Here is a 21,144-nt window from a genome sequence, read left to right as displayed (position 1 = left end):
GAGGGCGTTTGCACTTTGGCTTTTCTTGCGGCACTGTGTACACGTCTCCAACGAGAAGCTAAGGCAAGCTAACGCGATTGAGAAGGCGATAGTGTGTGTGTGAGTGTGTGTGTGTGTGTGTGTGTGTGTGTGTGTGTGTGTGTGTGTGTGTGTGTGTGTGTGTGTGTGTGTGTGTGTGTGTGTGTGTGTGTGTGCGCGCGCGCGCGCGCGCGCGCATGCGTGTGTACGGATATCGCTGTCGCGTTTTAAAGGCGAAACGTAAGAGTCCCCCCCCCCCTTTTTTTTCTTTTTTTTTCTCGGGCTTTCTGTCCACAGCATTTTATTGCGTACGCTCTAGTCAGTTTATAACTAGGACCTGACTCAGAGTGTGCGTACGTGTGAGTATAATCGCGTACATTTATGATCGCAGATTCTTTGTGCGTGTCAGCGGTTTTCGTCGCGATAAGTTGACGAGGAATGTATCGCCGTCACTTCATCGATTGAGCTATTGCCAAAGATCTTAGACTGCACGAACTTTTCTTTACAGCTCCATATATTTGGAGAGCTGCAAGACTAAAACAAGCTCTGAAACAAGCTCTTATATGGCAAGAGAGTAAAAGAACCTTTTACTCTCTCGTGAGATGCGGGAGTGAAACAGGCACTTTACTCTCTTTCGCCAGGAGGAGTGAGAGGCCTTTTCACTCCTCCTGGCCAAAAGAGAGTAAAGCGCCTCCCCGAGAGAGATTATAATGAGATCTGTGGGAGTAACACAGCTCTGTAACTCTCACTGCAGGAGTTTCAGTTTTTAGAGTGTACCGATGGCTGCAGCGTCATGGTCTCTCAGATTTGTGGCGCTGTATCTGAAATTAAACGCTCGGCACCCAATGCTGTGCACTGTCCTTGCTTCAACCACGCACTAAACTTGTCGCTGTCAAAATCATCAAGGCTACAGTCCATTAGAAATGCTGTTGGTGTTATGAAAGAGGTGATTTCTTTTTTTACAGCGTCACCGAAACGAAATATTGTTTTGAAAACCATCCTTGGTGGTCAACTGAAAGGTCTTTGCGAAACGAGATGGATTGAGAGGCACGACGACGTTATGAGATTTCGTGATTCGCTTGGGAGCGTGGCCAAGGCTTTGGAGAGCATCTCCACTTGGACTGAAATGCACAGTTCGGCGAAAGCTAAAACGCTCCTTGCCGCCATAAAAGACGGCGAATTCCTGGTTACTATTATCTGCTTGGCCGACATGCTGGCCCATACGCTTCCGCTCAGTCGTCTCTTCCAGAGACAGTGTATTGACGTCCGAACGGCCAAGAACGCATTGGTGGACACCATGGCTGTTCTTGATAAGCGAAGAGTGGACTCTGCCGAAACATTTTCGCAACTCTATACAAGGACGCCGTCGTCCTGGCAGATGAACCGGAAACAGAGATTCGGTCGCCACGCATTACTAAAAGACAGACGTACAGATGCAACGCCCCTATGCCTGATGTAGAGAGCTACTATAGGACGGCAGTCTACGCTCCATTACTGGACAATGTGTTGACTGACTTAAAATCGCGATTCACTGTTGAGGCGGAAAGTGCCTACGAACTTTTTCTTTTTGTGCCGTCCCAAAGTCACGCCACAAAAGAAGACGACAAAAAGTATCTCGCAAACATTTCTCGGCGCTATTCCGCTTTTATGGGCACAAATGTGTCAACGACAGCAAAGATGGCTGAAGCTGAGCTAGGTTTATGGCGACAGAAATGGATGCGAGAGGCCGAAGACGGAAGGGAAGTTCCCACTACCGCTGCGGGAGCACTGGACACGTGCGACAGGGAAATCTTTCCTTTAATTCACACATTTCTTCAGATACTGGCCACTCTACCCGTAAGTGTGGCCAGTGCCGAAAGGTCTTTTTCTGCTTTACGACGTCTGAAGACGTGGATGCGCTCTCAAATGGGTGAAGAGCGTTTGACTGGGCTGGCATTATTACATGCTCATAGGGACATTACCATTGACACGAGTAAAGTGATTGAGCGGTTCGCAACCAAATGTAGCGGACAGCGAAGGTTAGAGCTTGTGATTTAACCAGCCTCCATAGTTTGAGTCTTTACAAGCTCAATTGCCGAAGATGCCAACCCCGCATGCTTTTCTAACAAACCTGTGAACCTTTTTATCACGAATATACACATTCATTCGTGTGTAAATATCGTTTTTCTGCTGCACATGTTTCTTTCCGACTTTTGTTTTGTTGGTTAAGATTGCCGCCTTTTCTTATGCTACAGGGGTCGTAGCTGTCCTTGAAACCCTTGAAAACCCTGGAATTTTGAAATAGCACTTTTAAGGCCTTGAAAACTCTTAAATTCTTGTAGGTCCCTAAATGTCCTTGAATTTTGTCAATACACTTTTGTTGAGCCAATTTTTAGCAATTGCATTTTGGATAGTTCTGTGCCAATAATCGAGCTCATATTACACGGTTCCAATTCGCTATGACATTAATTTAGAATTTGAAAGTATTTAAAAAGAACGAACAGACATATTCTAACACATGTAACCCGCTTTAAAGATGGTTTCACTGCAACACGGGACTGCTGTGCCAAAAAACCACCTTGTCAGGGGAAATCCGTCCCAGCGCGAAGCCACACTTCTGCACTTCAGTCATTCCTTTTATTATCGTCTTATATTGCTTACGTATGAGAAATTTTAAAACTTAAATTATTTTTCCACATATAGTTTGCATCCTACTACAATTCAAATCCCGCTACTATATGAAATCACTACAAAATTATTCGACACTAATTGCCATTCACTTTGAGCCTAGAAAGTTATGTTTGCACGAGCCTACTTTTGATCAGAGGGTTGACGAGGATTTTATTTTGTGGCAGTAGAGAGTGAAGGGAGCCCGACCCCTTTGCATATGTGTGTGTGTGTGGGCATATATGCTCAACAGGTGAACGTGTTCATCGCCTAGTTGGTACTTGCTATATGTGACATAATTGCCCCTAAAATGTCACAAAATAAGTTGCAAGTGCTGCCCATGTTGTCATGTTTGTGTTTTTTTCCTGCGTTTTTGTGTTATATTAGCGGCGATTATGTCTTATATACATATAAGTTGAAAAAATTTTAAGGCTGGCAATGCACATTTTGTGTATGTGTCATGTGCACACGCGCTCACGCAATACATCCATATTGTGAGGTGAATCAGTTTAAGCAACTTAGCAGAAGAACACTGAAACCCGTGGAAAACAGTGTAAAAAATATGAGCGAAAAAGGAACGGTGAGAATTCCTTTAGTTAGCTATTAATTGTGAAAATGTTCCTACTTTGGCTTGTGTGCAATGAAGGATGTGCTTCATGCTGTAAAAGCTGGTGTTTCCTTTTTCTACGATCTCAACAAGTGTTGCTTGAAGTCCTTGAAAATTCTTCGTTAGGTGCTTGAAAGTCCTTAAAAACCCTTGAATTGTTTTCTTCAAAGTTGCCATCAACCCTGTATAATGCAGTTATGTTTACTTTTAGTAAACATTATTGTAGTTGTTTTGTATCACTCTAGATACCTCATTGTACTTCTTGTGTATGACTCATGAATGATGAGTGTCGCTCTACTTTCCTATGTACAAAGCTCGGTGAGACTTCGTGTAAACGTACAAATCGCCGCTCTATGCTGGTTAATGCTGCTTGCGTGATTTGCATTCTCTCTTGTGTTCATATTTGTCGCCGATATTACTCAGATTCCTGCGTAAACTTTTAGGTTTTTGTGATATTACAAGATTTGACCATGCCCACCATGTCAATAAATTGTTTTCAAAACTGCACGTGGTTTTCTACGAGATATTATTTTAGATAATGAAATGGCACTGAGCAATGCAACTGAGAACAAAAATAATGAGCATTTGGTTACTAACGTGAAGTTTTAAAGTTGGGCAACGCCCCCCCCCCCCCTCTCCCCCCCCCCAACAACCAACCGCCCCCCCCCCCCCCAAAGCAAGCGCCTGGATCCGCCCCTGAGTGCCGCCAATCCTAATGCACGCCTGTCAGTAGTGATGACATGAGTGGACGACGCGCACCATACCATTGCTATAATGCTTGCAGCTGTTCGTGTTTCACTTGACGCCGATAGTACGTGGGCTAATACCGGAGACAGTGCACGTGAGTTGTAGAAATCATCAGGGGAGCGGGGAGTAACAGTGCAGTCGATTGAGAACGTTTAACTTAACGCATGTGTCTCACTCAGCAGGTCGTTATGCCTTGCCTTCGGATGTTCAGAGTGTAATATGCTGCCGATTCTCTTGTCTCCAGGAGCTGCGGTCTCTGTCGGCGCTGTTCTGCCCCGTAAACGGTTCGTTGCCCAAGAAGTGTCGCTACGGCGCCGTCTCGGCCGTGCTGTCCAAGTTCTCGCCATCTGCACTCTGCCTGCGCACATTCTCGGGCGTCAGCCTGACCGGGCTGGCGACCAGCTGCGCCCGTCTGCGCCGACTGCGGCTGGTCGACTGCGATCTGTGCGACCTGGACCTGCGCACTGACGCGTTACCCGAACTAGAGGAGCTAGAGGTGAGCTCCAAGTCTCTCGGCCATTGTATTTTTGTACGTGTACGAGCATGGCCGACAGCAGTGTCTGGTCTCATGCAGGGGAGGCCACTACCCTCATGCAAGGGAGGTCACTATCGTTTGGTAGCCTCCATTGCATACTTGTCTTAGTAAATTACTGAAACCTTGGATGACATTGTTAAGACATCAGAAAAGTATAACGCAATGTCAAAAAAAAAAAAAACATGGACAAGCAGGCGGAAGGGGCATATGTGCTCGTCCACCAAGAAAGCGCAGTTACTCTGTATGTGGATATATAGGCTACCACACATGCATGCTCAAGACTGTTGCGTAGAACAGGACAACGTCTTGACCGCCGAAAGAAGAAAAGGGGGCGGCCGGGGTCTTGGTGCAAATCCCCGTCATCAGCCTGACTACGCCCACTGCAGGGCAAATGCCTCTACCATGTTTCGCCACTCAACCTAGTCCTATGCTTGATGCAACAACGTTGTCCCCGCAATCTGCTTAATCTCTTATGCCCATTTAACTTTCTGCCTCCCCCTCGCGCGCTTGCCTTCAGCTGGAATCTAGTCTCTTACTCTTAATGACCAGCGGTTATCTTGTCTTCGCGCTACATGCCCTCCCCACTCTGAAGAGAGCAAAGTGGGCATAAGGTGCAAAGGGGCACTTGCCCACATTGGCGTAGCCAGCGAGTGGCACACCGGGCCCGTGCCCCCCCCCCCCCTCGGAAAATGTTTTCTCCCATGAGATACCGATCTCAAAATGACACTAGACCACACTTACCTGCCCGGACCCCACGTCGCATCAAAGACGTGCCTCCCCCCCCCCACCCGCTCCCCCTGAAACAAATTTCTGCCTACGCCACTGCTTGCCTATCCTCCCCATGCAACACCAGCGCTCCCCCCATCCCCCACCGCGATTCAACACCGGTTTGCACCCCCCAAGACAAAATCCTGCCGACGCCCATGAGAGTGGGTCAGGGAACAAGCGGGTACGTGTTAAGGACATCTTAGTCGAAATCAAGAACTAATGGGCATGGGCAGGGCATGTTGCTGCAGAATGATTGCAGTTTATTCGACGCCCATCTAAGCCCACTCCTCTTTCCCTTCCTCCTCATCCTCCTATGTACCGCAGGTGAGCTACGTGCCGCCCAACGGTCTGCGGCGCCTGATGGCCGCCTGTCCGAACTTGCGCTCCCTGTCGATCCAGGACCGAGGCGCGTCATTCTGCTTCCTGCGCGAGGCCTCGTGTCCCAAGGCGGGTCACCTGACCAAGCTCGAGCGGCTGTCGGTGATCGCCGACCGGTCGCTGCGGGTCATGGGACTCGAAGAGCGCGACCTGCGCATGACCGTCGACGCCCTGCGCGCGCTCGTCAGTATCGCCATCGACTCGTTCGAGGCGCGCCTCTTCCTGGCAGAGTACGCGCCCCACCTGGAGCTCGCCTGGTCGACGTGCGTCGTCTGTGAGGTCAAGTTCCCGCAGTGGAACAAGGAGCACGCCGACCTGTGGTCGCAAGCGCAGAAGGACCCAGCCGACTTGGACGCCTAGCGGTCGGACGCGGAACTGGCCAGAGGAAAACCAAAGAACACGCCCATCTGTTACATTGAACTAGAAGCAAGTTCACAGTGAACTAGAAGCTAGTTCACTGGAGATCTGTGGTCGCAAGCGCAGAACGACCCGGTCGATTAAGAAGGCATTCGGCCGGACGCGGAACTAGCCAGAAAAGGAAAAAAAAAAAGATATCCACAACGGGGTTCATGGGCATTGCATCAGGCGAAAAGCACTAGTCGGTTCATGCGTTTAACAACGAAGTTTAGGAAAATTGACTGTCGGGACATAGCTTGTTCAGGATAAGGACAGAGAAAAACAGCGCTGTGACGAGGAATGATTCAAAAAGAAGCTCCAGACATGGCACTTGCTGTGTCTGACTTCTTCATGTACCATCCCTTGTTGTAACGCTGTTTTTGGCTTGACAATGAAGTTTACAGCGTGAAGCGTACGAATGCGAAATACGTTTCTCTCATTCTGCGGCGGGGACATGTTTTCGTGATGATCTGTATCGTATAGTTTACAGCGCGTTTGTTGCTTTCATCGTGTTCTGCAGTGTTCTTCGCGATACTGGGGTGCTGTATACTACTGTGCCTCAGCGACAATATTTAGAACAGAGCTGAATAAAGGAGGCTAGATACCGGGGTGTCGACTGGAACGATCGTGATATCGGGCATACTTCCTGCGTTTTTTTGTTTGTTTCATCGTTCAAACGTTTTCAAGATTATAGCAACAAACGTGCGAGACGGTTGCCAACAAGTACATTATTATGTGGCGCACAATTGCGAAGACCTGATCATTTCTTGATAGGCTTGTTGTTTTGTTAGACATTGCGTCTCTCTTTGTGAGTGGGCAAGGATTTGATTGAGGCGGGGTCTTATCATCTGATGAAAGCCTAATTCAATCTTGAGCTGTCGCGTCCTACTATCCAGCTATAATTTGTGTCTTTCACTTAACTGTCACTCTTGCGACTGTGTGGCTGAGGAAGTCGATTTTTTGTAGAAGAACATAGTACTATGAATAATAACGCCCGCTTCCGATGTTTTACGCTTCGCGAGGTTTCCGCATTTGAATAAAGAACGTGTTGACGTGTGGTCGTAGATGCGCATGATTGGGGATAAGATTGGGTGCAGCATGGCTGGAAATTTTAGAATTGTCTAGTAGGATGAAATTAGTTGTAGCAGCACGCTTGATGTGCATTGATGTATAAATTGATGCTGAATGCAGAAAATAGTGAAATCCCAGGAACTTCGCTTGCAACAATGCCACAATATCCTGTCGAATACCTTAGCATACTAACACTAACGTATATGGCATACAATCTGTAATGCTAACGTATTCGACAGGAGCGGCCCCCTGCCGACGCCCACGGCTGTAACTGTTGCTACTTTGAAGACAGGACCCGTTAATGCATTTAGCTGGCCTAGTTGGTACTGACTGAATGCTTCCATAATACTATAGCGAACACGCACAAAGACTACACAGGAAGACTAGCGGTTGTCCTGTGTCTTTCTGTGTACTCTTTGTGCGTGTTCGCTAGTATCGTGGAAGCATTAAGACGAGACCACTTGGCAAAACATTAGCTCAGCGACACACCCTGTTCAAGGATTTTTCATTTCTACGGAGCTCCTTATGTGAACAGGACTGTACTCCAGGGTGCTATCAATGCACTGTCCCACTGCACCATTTTGCGGTCTCTGATTGGCTCAGAGGGTGACTGGAAGCTCTCTGATTGGCTCTAGACGACGAGATGGCGGATTTTTGCAGTGTTCGGACGTCTCCTTCCGACAAACTGCTCTGATGAGAGACTGAATTTCGAATGGGTCCACAAGCACCCCAAGACTCTGGTCATAGCAATTATCAACTCCTCTGAATAAACCCGCAGTCATCACTCATCAATATGACATTCTAATTTAAGTTCAGGAGGAGTTGAAGAAGGCATATTAAGATATGGCTCTCCGCACGTGCCTTGTCCTCAAACTTTCGCGGATGATAACTAAGCGAAAACCTTTGATTCGTGTGCCACACAAGTGGGTGAGCTATCTGTGTATCTTAGCCGGCGATATTAGGGTGCGTTCCAATACTTACCGTAGACAGCTAAATAGACAGCTAAGTGGACAGCGGCCATCTTAAGTCCCAGTCCAATTTTTACGTAGCCAGCAAAGTAGACAGCTTCGAAAAGACGCCATCTGAGACAAATACGATGCAGGCTACTTTGCTGTCCAAACAAGATGGCGGCTCAGCGAACTGCTCGGATAGCTCTGATGTCGCCGGTATGGTCTTCTGCACACCAGCAGACGCCTTTCCAGGCGCTCAATGTGAGCTACGTTCAATTTTTGATAGATTTGAACACGAAAAAAGGTAAAGAAATAACTGTTACGTTTTTTTTTTCTTAGCTTTTTCTTGTCGACGCGAGGAGGCGTCACGTCGCGCAGACGTCTTCTAGACGCGTTCCATTTCTCGCACAACATGGGCTCGATGCTATCTTCTAAGCTGTCCGCGTAGACTGTCTACGATGCTGTCCAGAATTGGAACACAGCCTTAGATACAAAGAATAAATTTAGAAGGTTCGTTCTGACAGCTTGGTCTAACATTCCCTTCAACAGACATTCTCTCACATGTCCCTTTGCGTGTATTCACAGAGACTTTTTTCGTGCTGTTTGCAACCTTGTTAGAGACACAAGAAATATGGCCTTGTTAAGTTTTCGATAAATACATATTCATTATTTATTTCATCGACTATGGTTTCGTTTTAGGTAAATATTCTTCACATCGTTTGTATTTCCACATTTTATTGTTTCACCGTCGCGCTATCGACCAGGATCTCCATCGTTGGCTGCGTGCAGCTTTATGTCTTTGACATAGGCGTGCGCTGAGTTCTCCTTTAGAGTAAGCCAAGGTTGACTGCAGCGCCCCCCCCCCCCCCTCTTTGCTGAATTTTCCCATTGACCAAGTCTCAAAAAAAAACGAGCTTCGCAATGGTTGTGCTGCTTCAAACAGCACAATAGCCTTTATGGTATTCGGCTTTCTGGACGTAGCGTTGGGAAGACAACATCAGGGGTCCTCGGCCGCTGTTATCATAAAAAACCTGCATGATCCTACACGTTACACCATGACCGGACAGTTGCGACTGAGTAAAGGAGGGTGGGGGGACACTTGCAGCCCACTTAAGATGATTATGTTGTGTGACATCACCACCATCAAGCTCTAACGGGCCGAACAGAGCACGACCAGAGGAGGAACAATGGGAAGACCAGTGGGAGGCTCTGCTGCTGACGCACCTCGGGAACCAACTATGGTTGGTAGACAGGGCTCGGACGGTAGCAGCGAGCCATGGCTACCTGGACTGAGGAGGCCGCCAGCCTTTGGGCTCAAGACTGGTCGCACAATAAAGTTTATTTCTCTCTCTCTCTCTCTACGACGAAGACAAGTCTTCCAGTGGAAGCTGGCTCCAGTGACATTTCCTGTTAAAAAACTTCGCATCACTCGAAGCCTCCTTCTACGCCCGAGCTTCTGGCTTGTCTAAAGAAGAAGAAGAAGAAAGCGAGAAGCGAGACGGGTTTTGCGATTGCTCCGTGCGACGAAGTTTCCGTATTTACAGCGCTTCCTTCAGCTCGCATCGCAGACTGGGCACACTAGTCACGTAAGTAGTCAGCACCGTGGTGCGTGAAAGTTTGCGGCAACGCGGCTTTTGCCTAGAAGAAATTCCAGCATGATTCGTTCGGCGCACAAGATCAACTCTTCTGCTCCGCGCATTTGGGTTCATTATACACCGAGTATAGAGTCCATTTCATGTCCCACTTTTTTTCGCTAAGCGTTCTCGTCCTTCTAGTAGGGTTTCGCTCCCCGAAGGACTTTCAAGTTCTGACATGGCTCTGGGGTAGAATACTTGATTGCTACGGAAAATGCCAGCGTTTTGTTGAGTTACGCTAGGTAGGATTCCAAGGGAGCTTGCAGTGTTGCTTCTTATAACATTCAAAGTTGTTGCTACCACATTTATTGCTTTGCCTTTTTTTTTCTTTTTTATCATGTCATTGCATTGCGGGGACACAATGCACGACTCAGATTTCAGTAATGGGGCATGTACTGTCGTGCGTAGGAGTATGTTAAGCCGACCATTTGTGTGAAGCGTGTAGCTTCCACGCAAACGGTCGCCAACATTAAGAGCTACCGTACTAGCTCGCACAGAGCCAATGCTATAGCCTTATACGACAGATTGATGCGGGTCTTTCTAAGTGAATATCCTGACTCTCTGTCATAACGTTCCTCATACGTGCAGCGGCGGCGCTCAGTGGCCACTTCCGCAACTACAGCGCCGTCTCGTTCTCCGCACAGACACGCCAATGTACGAGTCCCAAGAACGTGCAGTTCCTAGGGCTGGTCCGGACTTTGGCGAGGGTGCCGCCGCTGATGACCCGCCGCAGGTTGCCAACGCCAGTCGAGGAGGAGCATGCGACGTGAGTGATAGGGTTGCTGGTAGCTACACTGGCATAGTGGTCCCCCCGCGATTTTTTTTGTCAGTTTTGCATGTGTATGTATACACGCACACATACAAACGCACAGGCGAACACATATACAGTATCACCGCGAGGTTACTTTATAAAGTCCAAGTGCGATAACGCCGCCCCGCGCGCCGTGTGTTCTATGTGCGAGTGAAAGCGTGCGAGGGCAGCCGACGATCGCGGCTCAAGCGGAGAGGAAACGCTTCGGCCGTCTTGCGTCACGCGAAAGGCCGATGGGGTGGTTCCCGAATTGTGGCTGTATCGCACAGGCAGGAACTGCGTATTTTGACCGGTCGGGCGCGGTCGCACGCGCCCTACCTTCACAGGGATCGACAGCTCTCATACCACTGTGCCTCCTGTGTTCCCACCGCTCAGCATGCGTTGAAGCGATATACTGCACGAAGGCCCTTCGCTCGCTGCAGCGACCGCGTTTCCTTAAGGCCGTTTCACATGACGCAAAACAGAGCGATTTTGAGCCTGCGAATTCGCTCGCAGCGAAAAAAACGGCCGATCGCTCTCGCCGCAGCGGTCAGCGGCGAGCGACCAACATGTTGGAAATTTTTCGCTCTGTTCGCAGCGGCGGAGTGATTTTCAGTCGAGACCCGTTGAAATTGCAACAACCCGGCCGAGCCATCGAAATTGCGCCAACGAGTTTGTTTTGGTTATGGCCGTTGTTGCGTATTCTCAATTGAACTTAGATTGGAAAGTGTTTTTAAATGACAAAACACGCGTGCTCTTCGCGACTGGTGATAAAAAGTTAAGAATATCAAAACGCACAGATTGTTACATTACAATAAAAAATTATGCAGCGTCTGCCCCAAACAACGGCAGCAAGCAGCTTTGCGCGCCGCGCCAGTCGCAGAGCGAAAATCGCAGACCATTCGCAGTCCATGTGAAACGAAACCGCCATTAGCGGCGGTTGCGAACAGAGCGAATAGAGCGAACCGAGCGATTTTTTTCGCTGCAATCGCGGCATGTGAAACAGCCTTTACGCCAGCGTTTTGTTGAGTTGCGCCAGGTTGGATGTCGAAGGAGTTAGCGGCCTTACTTCGTATAACGTTCGAAGTTGTTGCTATCGCATTCACTGCTTAGCCCTTGCGGCGAGACCGACTTTTTAAAGCGGAAGCTTAACTGGCCTGGTCGAGCGAGTTCCGCCGTGTATCTCCGCTTGGCCTTGAAGCGAAGAACGCCTACCGCGCGACTAGCCGCGTCCGCCGCCGCTACTGCGACCGCTGCTAGGATGACAAACGCTGGCTCACCAGCCGTGTCCACGTGATTAACCACGTGACTCGCCACTCTCTGCCACGTCGGGTCAGCGGGCGAGTGCTTCAGTTCAGCCGTTGTGCCATGACCGCGCGATAGTAGGAGGGAGCGACGACGCTGGTCCATCTGTGCCAAAGTTGTCTGCGCGGTCCCAACGGCAATCCGCGTCGCACCATCCTGCGGTGTCGCTCGGCTATCTAACGAGTTAAAGTGGAAACATGAGTACCAGCGCGCAAAGTGGCAGGCTACACTAGTGAAGAACGGGAACTTTGGCGAGCTAAACGTCGGAAGAGGGATGCAGAATGACGACAGCGACGGGCTTTAGGGGCGGCAATAGACGCCTCCTCGCGTTGGACTTCATCGATGGCTTCGGAAACTGACGAAGCGACGGTACTGGGTGCTTGCGCACGGCACGTTCGACTAGCCATATCGTTCGGTTGGCAAAATGTGCTTCGGCTAAGAGGGTAAACAAGCATAGCCAAGCGTAACAAGCTTTCGCTTGCGTAGCCGGGCCTAGCCGAGCTAAGCCGCAGCCAATTTTTTTTCCCGTTATGTCCACGTGTTAGCATCTTTTTACATGACATCGATACGTGGAATGCTTGCATTTTAGAGAGACTTGGTGAGGTTGGGCCAACATTTAATTCGTCGCTGCAGACCACCTGTTTGGCGATGGCGCTGTGCCTCACCTTCTTCGTCGTTGCCACTGTTGGCGCTGTCGTCTTCTTCCACTTCTACAACGCGGACAAAAGGGCGCTTACGCGAACCTGCGGTGACATCACGACCTGGGGCGAGGGCTACCTCAAAGGTGAGAATGACAGCGCGCGTGCGTTATAGGCGGGGCACTAAAGAGAAGAAGGATTTTTTCGTATTAGTATTAAATTAGTCTTTCACAACACCACAATCACCACGCTTTCCGCGAGACGCTTGGTAAACTAGAAAACGCGCAAGAACAAAAATTACACCATCTCCCACTCAAGAGAGCCATGGGGGGATGCGAAGCAGCATTGGGGGCGCACACCAAGTTTCTGTTACGTTCACTCGGCGTTCCGTTAGTGTGTGAGGTTTGTATTTAGTGTTTGTGTTATCATTACGTTGCGTTTGTGCGTTGCTTTCCGTCAGCGCCTAGTGAACGAGTGGCGCTGACGTTGACGTTACAACTCATCTGAACGGGAGCGAAGCGAGAATGACGGAAGCCGACCGAGCGCACGCGCTTATAAAACATGAAATGGAGGAGAAAGAGAGTGGGTTACAGGCTGTATTTGGCTGCGGCGCGGCTGCATCACGTGGGAGGAGAGGCGGCGCCGCGGCTGCAGCGCGGGAGAGGAGAGAAGGTGACCTAACACCTGTGTAAAGGAGAGTGGGAGAGAAAGTAGGCGCATGTGCAGTGGAGCCCGGACGCCACCACCGCCACCGGACACTGCCCCGAGCAAGAGCTGCTTCGCATCTAAAATGTGGGTGGCGACGCCACCTTGAAAGTCCCACAACAATCACCGCAACGTCCTAGATTTTGACTGCGCTTACCAGGGCCCATCTAGTTCGTAATCCGTAAAGAATAGGTAAATTGTCCCCTTAAGGGGGCCAGAGTCTTAAAATACTGAGTTTCAATGAATTTCGTTGAGCCGATGTCGCCAAAAGATTGTAAATTCCCTTTAAAATGCCTGACGTAACGTGCGGAGATTTCGGCGCGAAATTTAAAAATGAAGCTTTGAGCTTGATTTCGCACTGTATAAAAAATTACACCATCTCCCGCTAAAGGGAACCATGTGTGGTTCTCGAGCCTGTGCCTTCCTCTGGCGTAGAATCTGCACTGTCTTCCAGTCTCCATCCAGCTCCAGCTGCATGGAACTGCCGGCGTCCGAGGTATTCAACTCCCGCAAAATCGCAAGATCATGTGCGTCTGCCTCTCTGCAGTCCATGCCATTGGTGTCGTCGTGGGGTTCTTCAGCGAGGAAAGGAGAGCACAAGCGCCCCGCGTCTAGAGCCACAGAAGCAGAGGCGGCCATCGGCCGCTCATGCCACGTCAAGACGCCGGAGGCGTCGCTGCTGCCTACTCGTCGCTAAAGTCCCTGGATATTTTTGGGAAAGTACCGTCTTTCTTTTAACCAGGCCGCCACGCCGAGCAGCCTCCTCTCCCGCCTTCCACCTCCCCGCTTCACGGGCCGTCGCCTGGGAAACGCGTGTGTTATATGCGTGACATAGCATTCTTGATAGGAAAGTGGAGCGAGCAGGGTTATAGGGCCGGCGCCCGCACGGTGGTCGTTTGGGAGAGGAGATAGATACGGTTTGGACACTTGGGAGAGGAGGGTTGGACACTTGGGAGAGGATATGGAGGAGAGTGTCGCTACTTTCTATATATCAAGGGACTTTACTCGTTGCAGGAAAGAATGAGGCGCGCGAGAGGGGGGGAGCGTAGGAGAGGAGAGAGAGGAGGAGGGGACGCGCGTGCGCAGTGGGGGTGAGCACGCCTTCCGTGGCGTGCTTGTGCTGGTGCTAACGCTGACACTGGCGGCGGCGTTCACGCTGGCGCTCATTGCGGCGTTGCGCAGGAGAGAATGAAGCGCGCGAGATAGGGGAGCGTAGGAGAGGAGAGAGAGGGGGAGCGGACGCACCTGCGCAGTGGGTGTGTGGTCGCCGCGGGAGAGATGGACAAATAAGCCCCCGCCTTAAGCTGATTCGCATGTAATATGCCTATGATGGTGAAATTAACGACTTCAGTGTTTCCAGGGTACAGTTTCTCAATCTAAACTGATTTCATTGTTTCACTTTAGTGTTTAAAGTCGAGGCGGGGACAGTGGAAGAAAGGCTTGTGCAAACATACATACATACATACATACATACATACATACATACATACATACATACATACATACATACATACATACACAATTACATACTGTCACGTGGTCGTGACGTCGCAGAAGGCGGCAGTCAACGTGTTCAAAGACGAAACTCTTTATTCGGGCGAACTTGTGCCCGCAAATTGAAAGGCCTAAGTACAAGCAATCCACGTTGTAAACTGATAGTGGCGAGAACAGTTGTCGGACGTCGAGTCATCTGCCAAGCGGTAAAGCGCGTCGGCATTTATGCATGTGCCATTGAATATTCCAGCGTTATCGCTGGTGGCCACTTGAGTTCCAGCATAAAGTCTAATGTTCACGTCGTGCGCGTAATCTAATCGGGAGGTTCTAAGCTAATCTGGAAGGTTCCTAGTGATTCGGGCGTGGTTTGCACGTGGCAGCATGTGTAATGGGCCGGTTACAGAAAAAAACATGGCTGATCCCTCTGTCATAGGAATCGGTAAACCCGAAAGTGAAACATGTCTTCACAGGCGTAGTTGAGCGTTTGTTGTGCATTGTTTCGGCACAAATAAGGGCGAAGAAATGAATGCTATAGGAACAAACTGTAATGTCACGCGAGGAACGGCAAGCTGCTCAAAACTGGCAACGCGCTGCGAAAGGGCGCACGGACAGAACATACACAGGATGAGCGCGAACTAACAACTGTCACAGCTCGACAGTTAAAGCGCGCTGCTCAAACACACAGGAGGGCGCACGAAACGAACGCACAAGTACACACAGGATGAGCGCGAACTGTCACAGTTGTAACTTTTATTTGTGTGTGAGCAGCACGCTCCTTTCGCAAAAGCGGCCTCTGCAATGGGCGAAGTGACCCTCGTGCTCTCTGTAATTTCAACGCAAACTTGCGGTGAGAGCACGAGACGTAAAAAACACCCCCCATCACGAGATAAGCGCTCGCGCACGAGCGACCACTCCCTGTGGAGGCGCGCGCGCACCACAACGCGCGGGGCGACGACCTTTAAAGTGCGCCCTTCCTCTGCGCCCTTCGAGCCCTTTGCGCCATCTCGCTAGTGATAACGAAACCACGCTGAAGCACCACCAATCTCTGAGCACCGCCAGAGATTGGTGTATACAAAGTGTATACACCGAAAGGTGTATACACCGCCAGAGAACGGTAAATGGTGTATACAAATAGCTCGCCATTAGTATGCTGAAGAGCGTGCCGTTTGTGGCCGAGTCGGTTCGCGCTGTAGTGCGAGGGGTCGTAGGTTCGACTCCCGGCGACGGAACTTTTTCTTAAAGGATTTTTCTTTGCCATCTGTTTTACAACTTCATATCCGGGACGGAAATACGTCAGTGGAACCGTGGTGGACCTCGGCATCAAACACCTTCGTGTTAAAAAAGAGCGTGCGTGGCAGTAAATACATACATACAACAGCATTGCGGCAGCGTCGTTGATATCTTCATTGTAGTGTGTGCTGGTGTCCTTTCTCAACGTTGCACCAATGAGTCCTCGAACAAAACACACGGTGTACTGCGCATAAATGGCATCTCTACTCTGCAAATGAACGGGTCGTATAACACTGGCAACTTGCATCGTGTTTTCCTGCTTGCAAAGCCTGACAAGGAAGGGGTCCAGACCACTTTTGTTCGAGCACGAACGAATACTCGACAGTTCGAGTAGTTAATTGTGGTGGCAAGGAACATTCGATTCGGGCTGAAAATGTTCTAATACATCATGCACCTCCTACGGTCAAATAGAAGAGTGTAGCGTTGAACATCACGATCATCATAACCATCATATTCCTCAGAACTCGCGTAATCAGAATTTTTTTTGGTTGGGTGTTTAACCGTCGTTTATGTATGTTTGTGCGTGCGTTTGTATGTGTACATGTATATATACACATATAAAAATTTTTAAATTTCGGGCTGTTGAAACCCCCCTCCCCCTTCCCCCGTCTGTGCCAATGATCCTCAGCAGCAGCAGCAAACAACAACTGAAACGGACCGTTCCGTTATCTGTACAATAGAATAGCGTCAAAGCGTGTTCGCGTTTAACCGGTAATCAAGTGACGTGATTTTATTATAATTTTGACACCTCCTTGGTCGGCGTCCTGTCTTTTTCTTTCTACAATGCCATTACATCCCGACCAGACGAGATTTCGTCAAATTCTCGATTTCAAGTGACGTCAAGTTCACGTGACCGATTCATCAAAGGCGTGCGCAGGTTTCCCCATCAGAGGGGGCGAAGGTTCATCGCAGCGCCCCACACCCCTACTATGTCAGTGTACGAGACAGATATTTTGCGCCCCCCCTCCTCTTAGGTGACTAGGGGGGTCAATGTATGTATCAGATTTTGCGCCCCCCCTTAGGTGATTAGGGGGGCGGCCGCCCTCCCCCCCCCCCCTTGCCCTTCCTGTGCGCACGCCTACGCGATTCATCGCTATCTCTGACTGTGTACACGTCATGTGCGCGTGCGCAGGCAAGTTCGAGTCCTGCCTGGATTCTGCGATATGTCTGGGCAGCAGGTGCGAGGAGGAGGCCGCCATCAAGTGCACCTCGCGGATACCGTATTTCGAAGGCAGGTGTCATTGCTGCGACTGGTGCCTCCTGCGGACGCTCGGTGGGTGCTCTGACGTCACGACACGTCACGTTGGCTTGTGAGGGGCAGGCTATAGCCGGTTACAATTACCAAGAATAAGTACAAGCTCCACCTCACCGTTCCACCCAGAGAGAATTTGGATATACGTTCCACTTAATCATGTTTGCTCATTTCCGTGACGTCATGCACTTATCGCGTGTTTCAGATAGCTCGTGTTCCCATACAGATACAGTGTTCGTGTCGCTGGTTTTAAGTCGAAAACTCGAACGTTCTGGCGAAGTTCATCGGAGATTCTGACGTCACTGCTTAGCCAAAGGTAACATTTTAGGCGGGAACGACGAACCTTTAGTTTCCGAAATGCGTGGCATTTACATTAACGCAGAGAAAAGTACTTAAACGCAGAGAAAAGCTACATTAACGCAGAGAAAAGTACTGATATTTGGCAGGCCTGCAAAATTTCAGCAAATTTCACCAGTTGAAGTTCTCATAAGAATACCAGCACCACTACCATGTGTCTGTATGGGAAAATGACCTACCTGAAATACACGAAAGGTGCTTGACGTCATCGAAATGAGCAAATGTGATTGGACAGGACACCTATGCATATTCTCTTTGGGTGGGACAGTGACCGACGTGGGCGGAGCTTACATTTATCCTTGGGTTGTGACCTAAGGATAAATGATGTACTTATCTAGATAAAATGTCATCGATGATAATTGGTAAGCGTTACAAGAACAACGCGATTCTTATCGTACATTCGCTCCTCAGCTCACCAATATACTGTTCTCAACAGGTCCCGGTTGAAGTGCTAGTTATAGCCAGGAAACTAGACGAAACAGATTGTCTCCTGGTTATATCTAGCCCTCTACACATGACTTGTGTGCTACCGGCATGCTCTACGGGAGAGGAGCGTAAGAAAACTCGTCGTATAGAATCGGTCTATTCGGGCATGCAGTACCCGTGAACTTTGACGTCATTGTCCGTAACTTCTTGGGCAGGCGAGTGCTGTGGAGACGCATGGCGTGGCGGTTGCAGTTTAGGTTGGTTCAGTTTGTTTACCCGTTCTATGCATTCCACACAGCCTGTCTCGACAAGGACCAGGACCGGGCAAGCTTCCACTACTGCCAAAACATTTGCAAGCACCTGTGAATCCGTCGCCAGACCCGTGCGAAGATCGAGTGCCTGCGAAGTTCGATCGCGCTCTACGCTATGCGCACACGATGCTATTGGACATACATGTGCACCATCCTGTAATTCCCTCGACGTGTTTATTTTTTTGTGTTTGGTTGTGGCGGGTGTGGGTGCATTTAATGTAAAGATAAAGTCGTTTTGTTGAAGACAGCGTCTCACTGACTTTATATGGCGTTCCAGCTATCGCGTAGCACGATTAAAGAAAGTTGTCTTAATTGCACAAATCAAACCAAGTACATGATTACCCGAAAGTGAGGCAGCCGCTAGACATTCTGCCATGGTAGCTGGGCACGTTTGGTGTAGCTCTGTTAAGATCCAAGGCCCGGTTACGCCTACCGGTCACGGCGGGCGTGTTTCGGGGAGGGCGTGCACTGGTTCTCTATCAGGGAGTTAAATGGGGAGGGGCGGTTATGTTTCACAGCAGGCCCCCCCACCCCCCACCCCGTTGGACGAGTCCGAAAGACGAGCTTCGCAAAGGACGTGAAAATGAAAATGAAACAATAGAGAGTTTTAGCGAGTTACGGAAATACGGTACAGGACTGTATACGGTAGTGCTCCTTCGGTCCAGCTCGTTGTGCTTAAAGTGCGTCACCCGATCGACAGGTGCATCGTTAACAAAGCGTAGGCTGACAGGCAACAAACAATAAGGCGTCACACCTCACAGTAGTTTTTGAAAAGGCTTTTGTGGTGTTGGGGTACCTTTACTGGTAATAGCAGCAGCAAAAGCACAACGAGCGAGAGAGGAGGAGCGCTACCGTAGTCACGTACCGTGTAGACCCCGATACGGGAGACAGAAAGAAGCGTCTTCTATTTCCTTATTTCTTCTACGTCTAATAAATAGCCACTTATATATCCGTAGATCCATACGTTGCTAAAACTCTCTAATGACCTGGTTCTTCTCACACCGGCCTGTCTTCGGTCCCTGACTTTCCGCAGGGCAATGGTGTAAACCAGGCCCGTAGCCAGGAATTCTTTCCGGGCGGGGGGGGGGGGGGGGGGGGGGGGCACTTGCAGAAGACCTTGACTATTTGAGAACACCTATTTTCATTATTTTTGGTGAAAACACCTACTTCACCAAAATTCCGTAGGTGGGGGGCGGGCCCTTAGGATCCCCCCCCCTCCCCCCCGGCTACGGGCCTTGTGGTAAGTACACATACATAGTTCTTCGAATGCAACAGTAGGGGTCCTCGGCTGCATTATTGTCGAAACTTTGCTTAGCCGTAACTGTACACAATAGACAATGGACGGGACAGGTTGGACTTGGTGAAGATATTGGCGTCGTCCATAAATCACTGATTGGGGGGGGGGGGGGGGGGGGGGAGGGGATACCTGTTTGTGTAAAAATTGAGTGTTGGTATACTCTGCAGCGGCGTTTACCGAATGAAACTTTCCTTGCGCGGCGCCATGTGCTTTGCCGACGAAACATATAACGTGCTGCAAATGTATACTCTTTAGAACGTAAGATTTCGCATGTTTCCGGTGAATACCAAATTTTCGAAATCATCTGTAGCATTTTATGAAGAAAGTCATCGAACCTTCATGAATGCGCTTATAATTGACGCTACCGCCAATGTGTGTCCGCCACGTCGCCATATATATATATATATATATATATATATATATATATATATATATATATATATATATATATATATATATATATATCCTTAATGAGTATCTTCCCGAGCTACACAGACGTCACTGGTCTCAAATATTTCGTCTTTTCTTCAGGCACCCCATGAGGTCACCATCTGTTAAAGCATTACTGTGGAACAAAAGCTCTATATTTCAGTAATAGCGCTCAGATTTCGGCAATCCTGGACCTCAGTATCAATGTTTCTCGAAACCTGATGTCAAATCCCCTTCGTTCAAACTCCCCCCACCCCTCCCCTCACCCACTCCAATCCCCACCTCCTTCGCAACCCCGGCCCATGCGAAAGACAATTTCGTGGCTGCGCCCCGCTAGCTCAGGTGAGTTTCCCCCGCTCTAGAACATTTCACGCCACTGTTTTTTACGCAAACAAAATATTTTTAGAACAACTATACCCTTTCGAAACCTCTTCCGGCGATACTCAGCATTATTGCTGCTCACGTGGGTTTGAGTCGTGGAAGCTGCCCTTTTTGTGCGTGCGAGCCAAAATGAATTGCCTTTTCCCTTCCGGCTTCATCACTATTTATAGTTTTTACTGTAACTTGTAATACTACCTAATATTAGTCATCTTCATAGTTTTATTTCCTTCATATACTGTATGTACCAGATAAAACTGTCACGCTCACTATTGGCGGCGAGGACATACCGTGGCGCCGTCTGCCGGAATCTCTCTGTGACGTATAAAACGGCATCACGTGGTACCGAGAGCGCGGAGTGTTCGACGTCGCCAGTGTTCAGCCACGGTTTTTCTCGTTTTGCAAGCGTTGAATGCACTTGTATTAGCTGTGAAGCAATCAGTGTGTTTGCCAGCAAAGGTTTTTCGTGAGCCAACGCGCTGTCATCGTCGCGTCGTGCACTCTCGACGGAGCGAGTGCGCGCGGAGCCATGGACCCTGAACGTGAAGTGGCCGCTCTTGTAAAAGGTGAGTTATGTAATTTACCTAATAATCTGTAGCTCGAAGCATCCTCGCATCTCGTGTACATTTCTGTTTACCGAGGCAAGAGCGACATCGCGCACCTATCTCTTGCTTTTGCGTGGGAAGTTTCGCGGCCGAGAGGTACCGTTTCGATTGGCGCGG

At 49.3% G+C, this 21,144-nt stretch overlaps 2 protein-coding genes across 2 annotated transcripts in view; both read left to right on the top strand.

The window, feature by feature from the left end:
* Nucleotides 1–6,073, top strand: part of LOC119402131 (uncharacterized) — a 35,329-nt gene extending 29,256 nt beyond the window's left edge. Inside the window, exons 3-4 of the mRNA XM_037669253.2 lie at nt 4,263–4,514; nt 5,646–6,073. Coding sequence (XP_037525181.1) covers nt 4,263–4,514; nt 5,646–6,059 — 666 coding nt within the window. The 3' untranslated portion in view covers nt 6,060–6,073. The remainder of the gene's footprint in view (nt 1–4,262; nt 4,515–5,645) is intronic.
* A 6,356-nt stretch (nt 6,074–12,429) lies between these two features.
* On the top strand, nt 12,430–18,427 carry LOC119402130 (uncharacterized). The gene is made up of 3 exons (XM_037669252.2): nt 12,430–12,629; nt 17,105–17,245; nt 18,306–18,427. Exons 1-3 carry the CDS (start codon nt 12,494–12,496, stop codon nt 18,371–18,373), a joined length of 345 nt encoding a protein of 114 aa, XP_037525180.1. The 5' UTR covers nt 12,430–12,493; the 3' UTR covers nt 18,374–18,427.
* Nucleotides 18,428–21,144: the final 2,717 nt, after the last annotated feature.

Source organism: Rhipicephalus sanguineus, chromosome 8, assembly GCF_013339695.2.
Source record: "Rhipicephalus sanguineus isolate Rsan-2018 chromosome 8, BIME_Rsan_1.4, whole genome shotgun sequence".
Classification (NCBI taxonomy): domain Eukaryota; kingdom Metazoa; phylum Arthropoda; class Arachnida; order Ixodida; family Ixodidae; genus Rhipicephalus; species Rhipicephalus sanguineus.
Note: the sequence above shows the minus strand (reverse complement) of the source record. Positions and strands in the feature narration are given on the sequence as shown.